This window comes from Elaeis guineensis, chromosome 12 (genome assembly GCF_000442705.2).
Source record: "Elaeis guineensis isolate ETL-2024a chromosome 12, EG11, whole genome shotgun sequence".
In the NCBI taxonomy this organism is placed as follows: domain Eukaryota; kingdom Viridiplantae; phylum Streptophyta; class Magnoliopsida; order Arecales; family Arecaceae; genus Elaeis; species Elaeis guineensis.
The window spans coordinates 4,395,629-4,404,169 of NC_026004.2; the positions used below are offsets into that span (position 1 = coordinate 4,395,629).

Consider the following 8,541-nt stretch of genomic DNA (forward strand, 5'->3'; position numbering starts at 1 on the left):
ACAAACCAACTCAAAATAGCTTCATGCATTTCTTGTTTTTTTGTTTATATTAAGAAGATTAAGCATCCTAGGTCCCTTCATTTTGTTATGTCTAAGGGAGCTTGAAGGTCTGTCAAAAATTTAAGAGCCTCGTTGTGGTGGACCCTACCTTTGGGCCCAGGTTGACGAAATTGTTTAGGAATTATATATAGAAAATTACAGACTTTAAATAATTTTCCTACAATCTTTTTCTATAGTGGAGTAAATTGATAAAAAAAGATTGATCCACAAGAAAACGCAAATCCGCGCACCAACCACCAATAACCATAACTGCATCGTCATGGCTCAGAAGATAACTTTTAAATAGATCCCAGAAGGCCAAGTCATTAAGTTTGTACGATCTGATACCAACTACATGTCATCACCAGTAACTGCTAATTTGTCAAAATGAGGCTAGATTGGGCTAATATTATGAGCTCCATGGACTCATTTATAGTAATTAAGTAATTTAACAGAAGTTTTAATCGATGTAAAAATAAAATTTTATATTCCGACGGAACGGACGATCTGACCGTCTCATTTTGTAAAAAAATAAAATTTAAATAAAATTTAAATGCTAAAATTTATCTATACAAAAAAAAAAATTAAAAAATAATAAACTAAAAAAATAATAAAAAAATAAAAAAAATAAAGGACATCAACCAAGATGCTTCACTAAGAGGACTGTTAAGATGGAATAGGATGGTGGGGTCATACCTTCGCCCAATGAGATATCTCTATTACTAAAAATATCACGATTCTAAAATTCAAACCTTTTCGAACCTTGAGCTTGTAGGATTTGACTATCGCTTCTTGAGTCAGTTTGTCCCAATCTTTCTTTTTATTGGAAAGGATCAAAGTGTTGGCAGCAGACTAGCTGGCACTCCAACCATGTAGTTTTAAAAAGTAGATAAATACATAAAAAAATAAACAAACAAATTAATTAATAAAGTACGCAATCGTCGGTGCGCTAATGACCCGCAATTTGTTACCAAAAAAAAAAGACCCGCAATTTACCAAGAGCTTCTTCTCACGTGCGTTGCACGTGACCAAATAAAGCCCCGGCATCACATCTCATCGGGATCTGCGAGTTGCGTAGCTTTGTTCGATGGTATTTTTTTCGGTCCTGGAATTGGAGAGGAAACCGCCATTCTTGTTCCAACTCCTGGACCTTTTTCTTGCCGACACGCAGGGGTTTCTCTCTGAGGTACTCTAAACGTTCCTGGATTCGATTGAATGGATTTGGACTGATGTTCTCTATATTAAGATTTTTCTTTCCTGGGTTCTCTGTCCTATAATTTAGGGTTTGGTCGTTCTTGTTTTGGCGAGGAGATGAAAACTTTCGTTTTTTGACTGTTTGAATGCCTTCTTTTTTCGATTTTGACTGCTTAATTGGTTTGGATTGGATAACTAGAGTTTGATCTGCGTCAAGGTATCTTAGCGGGCTGTTTTTAATAGAGATGTGTATTTCTATATGCAGAAAAGATGATCGTTTAGCTTTTTATTCTGTAATTCTATCTACATGATTCTTATGGAAGATAGCCTTTCCTTTGCGCATCTATAATTTTGTGATTTTGCGCTCTGAGAACTTATATGTATTATTCTCTGTGTCTTTCACTTTTGATTCGCTTTAGAGAGTTTTGCCATGGAAGGCTTTCGTTTCGAGATATATTCTGTGTTTTTCTTTTTCGCTTGATTTTGAGAATTCAAGAATCTATTTTAATTCGTCTCCTGTGTGTTTCCTTTCGAATCTTCCTTTGTCAAGGTGTGTAATCTTCGACAAGAGTGCCATGTTCTGGTGGCAGTTTAGCATTTATTTTCGTAAGTTTTTTTTTTTTGGTTTCATATGTATACGTCATTTTCTTCTTCATGCTTTGTCCATCTCTATGTTTCTTAAGAAAATAAAAGAAGGTATAAGAAAGTGCTTCCCGTGGCTAATTACATCCAAAAACTGAATCCCAAGCAACCCAAACAACCTTGCAGAACAAAGCAAGAACCAACACCTTAGAACAGGGCTAATCAAAACTAGTCCAAAATGGATACCAGAGCTTAGTTATTGCTTTATATTGGCCAATTTGATGGGGTAAGTGTGTGTGTGTGTGTGTGTCTATATATATATATATATGTGGTAGTTCATTTTATCATTTTAAAAGGTCTAGAGCAATATGTTATTTTAGCTTGTTGGATGTGAATGCGTGGTTATCTTAAAGTTAGATGGCAAATTCATTTGCTTCTGGTTTTTTATTGCTATAGTCAAGTTCCTTATTTGATTTCTTCCTTTTGGTTGAAAAGAAGTTCATGGAAATTCCTTATTTTGTTTTCAAGTTTAACACCAGATGGTTCTTAAAGTCGTTTCATTTCAGGATTTTTTCATTTACTTGTTGCAGCTCTGATATATGATAGTCTTTATGATCTTTTTTTTTTTTTTGGTGGATAATTTCTTGATTGGTTGGGTTGCCAAATTTTATGCTTCTAAATGAAAGATGCTTTGTAAAATTTTGGGCAGTTGAAAAGCATGCACCCATGAAGTCTTCATCTCTTTCTACCTGAGTTTGATAAGCATATACTTATTAATTTCACCTTGTCTGTATTTTGTAAGTCTGATTCCAATGTGCTTAAGTTTTCTGTTTAGGTTGAGGGAAATGGGAGACAATGCGAAAGAGGGTGAGGAGAATTTGCCCAATGGAACTGACTGGGAGGTTGTTTCTCTTACTGCATCCACATATGCTGCTGCACCTGGTCCCAAACCTTTTGAGCCCACAGATGAGGGTATAAATAAGGACTTTGACAAAAATGAGCAAGGATTTCCTGACACTATGTTCATGTCCAGACACTTTATTTTCCCACCTGGCAAGACTGAGAATCTTCCAGTAGAACCGGACTACATTGAAATTCACAACAAATTCAAGGGCCAAGATGCAAGCCTTGTTGAGGAAGATGATAATGGACCCAAAAATGCCCCTGAAGAAAGTTGCATGAGTAAATCTGATGACAGCCTACATGGAATTCAGTTCTTTGATAATGGAAAGAGTCTCTCTGTTGGTGATATGGAGTTTGGGGAAGGCAAGGGATTGCAACGGTTAAGCTTGCATGGTGAAGAATCAGCCATATTTAATGCTTACCATGCTGAATCAGATATAAGCAGCTCGATTCTATGTAGTGAGAACAATGAAATTGCCAAGCACAATGATCTTTCTTGCCAAAATTCAGATTCTCCTTCGGATTTTACAAATGCTTCAGAGTTGAATGAAGAAAACAAAAAGGATGCCTCTCGCCTTCCATGTGAAGCATGGTGGAAAAGGAAGGCAGTACTTTTGTATAATCATGCAAAGGAAGGGAATGCATTTTGGTCTGTCTTTGTGGCTGCTGCTCTAATGGGGCTTGTGATTTTGGGGCAGCGTTGGCAGAGAGAAAAGTTGCAGATTCAGCAACTTAAATTACAGTTTAGAACCAACAATGAGGTATGTTGGCTTCTGTTTCAAGGATTTATGCCATGATGTGCTCAATAATTAAATGCTCTTTTATCCTTGTGTTCTTTTAACCATCCCTTTGTAGGCATTCAAACATCTTTTCTTTTTGTTAGACAAGCATAAATTTTCTTTTAAAATCCTTAATGCCCTTTACAATGTGTTGTATATAAGTGCCTTATTGAGTTGTGTAGGCTTTGTTGCAAGGAATCTGATGGTCAAGAGTGTGGCCCAGGAAAAAAACCTGAGTGAGGGAGATAGTCAAGGCTAGCTGATTTGATCCATTCTTCTGTGTGAATGGAAAGACAATAACTGAAGAGTTTATGAATCACGACTAAATTTATTACAATAGTTTAGTCAGACATGGTGCAACCTTTCCTCCCAACACAAGATGTTCAAAGAAGAAAATGAGAGCTTGGTGGTTGTCAATGGTTTTCATGGAGTAAAAAAATGATAGAAAGAATACAAAATATGATAATATTTGCTTGATTCATATGGTTTGATATAACCTGATCTAGCATGACTAAAGCACTTGAGTTCGGATAGTCTTTGTTCACTGTGCATTATATGATCTTTTCAAATGCCCATCTGAACACTTATGGCACTTTTTTAAGTTGCTCAAGTAGTATATGTTGTGGTCTTCACCCAATGCTTGGCATTATTGTTGAATTCCTTACTCACTCCTAGCTATTTGGTGGCTGGCAACCCAAGGGCTCGTAAGGCACTGTATATGTTCTGCCTGAGGTTTAACTTGTTTAGGAAAAAAATTGTACTGCTTCTTTTGATACCTTGATACCATTATTTTTGTCTTCTTCTTCCCTTTCTGTCCTCTCTATTAATGTAATTGATTATTCTACAAATTTCAAAATGTCACTTTCTCATTGCTATTCGATTAGCACCTCGGTATGATATTTATTGATGGACTCAAAGGCAAATACTGTCAACACATCTGAAGTTTGACATGTCTCATATGGAAGCCTGTAATTCCCCTTTTATCCTCTTGCAATTTCTATTTTTTCTTTCTGCCTTTTGATTTCACCTGTTGCTAGGAGATGTTGCCAAGATGTATATAGCATCTATTTTTTTATGTAGGATTTGATCGCATCATCACGTTGACATTCAAATTTATCTGTTTGGTACAAATGTCGTCCTTATCTTCTTTAATATTTTACTCATTTCTTAAACTATTTGCAAATTCTATCTATAACATTCCTTCTTTTTTTTTCTTTTCATGTATTGCAGACTTCCTCTTAATAATTACATACCGAAAATTCAGTAGTTGCTTAAAGTTTTAATATCAGGTCATATGCTTGTCACTTGGCTTTTTTTAATGATCTGCTTGATAAACATTTGCTCCTCTTCGTTCTTTAGCCTCTATTGTTAATAGATGATGTAAATTTTCTGCTATTCCTTTAGAGAAATTCTGTGCACTGCGGGCGGTGTAAAAAATCTGATGTGGAGTGCACTGTTTTATGTGATTGGTCCACATAGCCACCACTTTTCAACGCACATTTAATGCCTACAGTTTTGTTTTTTCGTTTAAAAATTTTGTATGATGAAAATATTCTCGCTTTTTGAAAAAAATTATGACATCCTATGGCATATTATGACTTCCTACATGCAAGATGTCATAATATGGCCTAGAAAATTATGACATCCTATGGCATATTATGACATCTTGCATCAAATTATGATTTTCGGTATGCAGGATGTCATAATATGACCCAGGATGCCATAATATGGTCAGAATGTCATAATATAGGAGCAATTTTGTTCAACCACTTTCCAATGCGTATTTAATGTCTGTAGTTTCACTTTTTCATTTGAAAAATTTAAATGACGAAAATATCTTTGCTTTTTGGAAAAAATTATGATATTTTGTGGCATATTATGACATCATGCGTCAAAATTATGACTTCCTGCATGCAGGATGTCATAATATGGACAAAAGATGTCATAATTTTTTTAAAAGAGTAGGAGTATTTTCGTCATTCAAAATTTTCAAACGAAAAAGTAAAATAGCAGGCATTAAATGTGCGTTGGAAAGCGATGCGCTCCACCTCGGATTTTGTACACTGCCCGCGGCATACAAAGAATTTCCCATTCCTTTAATTAGCTGATTTGTGACTGTTTGATTCCGTAACCTATATAGATACCTAGAAGCTGCTCGAGCACTTTTCATAACCTTGGTCATATGATTTGTATATTGCTTATCGGCATCAATAAATATCATAGCTTTTTATTGCAATATGTGAAAATGATTTACTTTTAATTTTGATGTATCCTATCAGCATTCCCTTTTGGAAAAAATAAAACCAGCAAATGCATCATGTTGATCCATCTTATATTATTTTATGATTCAATTCTCTTTTTTAGATAGATTGGTCATGCCACTAGTAGTTTATTCTAGATGGTGGGTAAGTATGACATGTTAAGATGTCTATTAGCATCTTGTTGGTCACTCATCACCTGCAAAATTATTTTTCTGAGTGCTTGCCCTGCTGAGTGGTGATTTAACATAGATTCTACATCTTGGACCCAAGCCAATATTCGGGTAGCTTTGTAATAATGGAATCAACCAGCAAAAAGCATTAGAGATGCCTTTGTTCTGAACCTATGTGTGCTGCATCTATTAAGAGCAGCATGTGGAGTAAGTCAAATCTATGGATATTTATGGCCACCTAATCTTCAAGAGGAAATTCTGGTATTATTCATTTTTGTTATAAAAGCAGAATATATGCTATATTTCATGTGCTGTAGAGGCGGCTAGAGCTGGTTCACATGAATGGTGCAAAATATGTAGGGCCTTATAATTGGTGAGTTTTTTGTTCATTGCATTGTTATTGGCTTATTGCTATTCTTTAGTGCTCATCATGCTCTGCAACCTTTATCTGTATACCGTTCAGAACTTGGTTCACAAACTGTGTCTTGATTACAGCAAAGCTGCCTGATCTTTATTTTAACATCTTTTGCAAGTTAGTGTCTGGGTTGCCAGTTGACTAGGGTGTGGGTTTATGCATGGCAATATAGCACTGTCAGTTAACAAATTTGAGGGTTTGCTGCCTTGATTTTCAAGCTAGATATCATAAACTATGTGCTCAAATTTGGTACGCATGCCATGTTTTTTTGAATTATTTTCGGTTGTGATATGCCAACTTGTGATTGTGAGTTTGTTTTTTAAAATTTTAACCAAATAAATAAATAAATTAGTTGATCTCGGGATAATGAACTGCCTTTTTGGTTTGGTCGTTTCTACTAAATCAGCATGTGCCATAAATTGATTGTGAATAACTCGAAGTTTTTCTACTTGTGTATTGTTTTCTGTTTGTTTCGTAGCTGTGTTACTTTTGTATTTTACATGCCGCTAGTTATTCATGTCCTATTGACTTGCTCTTTTATTTTAACAAAAGAGTACTTCTGACCTGGCTCAAATCAGTATGCTCTGTTGCTACAGTAAATGATGAATTCGAGTTCTTACCACCGTCTTTTGTTAGTGCCATTGCCTTTTAGGTTGAATCTTATTTAATCTTGACAACTTGTTGATGCAACAGGGTATTAGCTGGACAGTGGGACCAATTAGCCAGTTTAAAGGCATTCTGGTAGGTGAACATCAATGCAATCCACTGACCTGCGGTGATGCTGTATTCAACCGTTGAGATTTTTGTTGATGATGATAATGATGTTGACGAAGAATGGTAGTGGGGTGAAGAGGGCCGAGGGTTTGCAGAGAGGTTTGGGAATGTAAATTACTACTGTGACTCTGGTAAAAATGCTGGGACTGTTAGATGTGATTGGCTGTTCAGATGGTGTTGGTGCATTCCGTGTGTTGACATGAACTCTTAAGTAGTATTATACATATAAATATGAGAAAGTTGTATATATAAAAATTTAATAATCCAGTCCCAGTTGGCTTATGCTGCAATAATTGTTATGATTTCTTATACAGTCAGGTAGGTGTTGTAGATTAAATAGGTGATTGATTCATGACAACAGATTCAGAAGCGAGCAGGGTAATGTGGTGGGGGTTGTGAACGGATAGCTCTCAGAATGGAAAGCGCCAGCACTTAGGTAAGGGCTGCAATCGTACGAATGTTTGCTCTGTGGATGGATGGTAGTCTCTTGCACTTATTTTATTTTGTTTATTTTTTTGAGATTGGAAAGGTCAGAGCTGCTCCAGTAGGAGACTGACCGCCTGAAAATTTTCTTCGAAGTACTGCCTGCAAAAATTCTCGGTGGGGGCCGGGTCGAAGTTTTTACGTGGAGGGATGAGTTTGTGGGGAGAGGGATGACACCACTTATGAGCCCTAACCTCTTAGTTGGACGAGTCTTGCATGTTGAAATTGAAAACTTTGTGGTCTCAATAATAGAAATATTATTGGCGCAAGACAAGACCTAGTGTTACATGGTGAATGAAATTGTTTGGTACTATATATATTTAGAGGGTAGGACTTTTGCAGTTGGAATGGCAAAATTATCTTTATTAAGTCATTTAATTATCAATCCTATCATCTTTCCTTGAAGTTAGTTGAGTAAGTTCTGTTTTCTTGATAGGCAAACAACTTTGTTCTATTTTTCCTGCTGTGCATGTCGCCTATTTGTTTCATCATAAGGATACGTCGATGTTTTTAACAGCGAAGTGAGTCAGTGCGGTGCTTCTAATTATTTTTCGCGTGGAACCAAAAGAGGGACAGGAATCCATGTGCATCATCTGTACAAAACTCCAAGTCGTTTCATGCCCATTATAGTTATATCCAACTCCGACCTTGCTTCATGCTCCAGGAGAAGAATTACATGAACACTGAGTTGGCAAAAGTGACTGGTAGAATTTGATGATTTATCTATAAGATGGAAAATATTACAGCAATTGGTGCTTCCTCCGGCACGCATCAGCAGAACCTGAGCATCCGATTCGGTGAGGCTTCAGATGGTCGCTTTTCTTTGCGTGCATCCAAATCTGGTTAGAGGAGAAAAATAATCTAATTAGAGAAAAAAAAAAAAAAAAATCAAATGAGACTGTAATTAGGGGTGCAATCATGTCAAGTCAAATAGTTAGAGG

General features: G+C 36.1%; 1 protein-coding gene across 5 annotated transcripts; it reads left to right on the forward strand.

Moving 5' to 3' along the window:
- Window positions 1–1,072: 1,072 nt before the first annotated feature.
- Window positions 1,073–7,410, forward strand: LOC105055611 (ATG8-interacting protein 1). Of its 5 annotated transcripts, XM_073246577.1 has the most exons (4): window positions 1,500–2,101; window positions 2,639–3,479; window positions 4,728–4,786; window positions 7,037–7,410. In XM_073246577.1, the coding sequence occupies exons 1-3, from the start codon at window positions 2,097–2,099 to the stop codon at window positions 4,737–4,739; spliced, it is 858 nt and encodes a 285-aa protein (XP_073102678.1). In that variant the 5' UTR covers window positions 1,500–2,096; the 3' UTR covers window positions 4,740–4,786; window positions 7,037–7,410. The 5 variants fall into 5 exon arrangements, with proteins under 5 accessions (XP_010935792.1, XP_010935793.1, XP_073102677.1 ...); XM_010937490.3 differs by lacking the exons at window positions 1,500–2,101; window positions 4,728–4,786 and adding an exon at window positions 1,073–1,225 and having other exon boundaries at window positions 2,651–3,479; XM_010937491.3 differs by lacking the exons at window positions 1,500–2,101; window positions 4,728–4,786 and adding an exon at window positions 1,093–1,225.
- Window positions 7,411–8,541: the final 1,131 nt, after the last annotated feature.

Bases quoted from the DNA above. Each gene is read 5' to 3' on its own strand.
- LOC105055611 (XM_073246575.1), top strand. The intron at 3,480-7,036 runs GTATGTTGGCTT...TTGATGCAACAG, and splicing joins AGTTTAGAACCAACAATGAG to GGTATTAGCTGGACAGTGGG.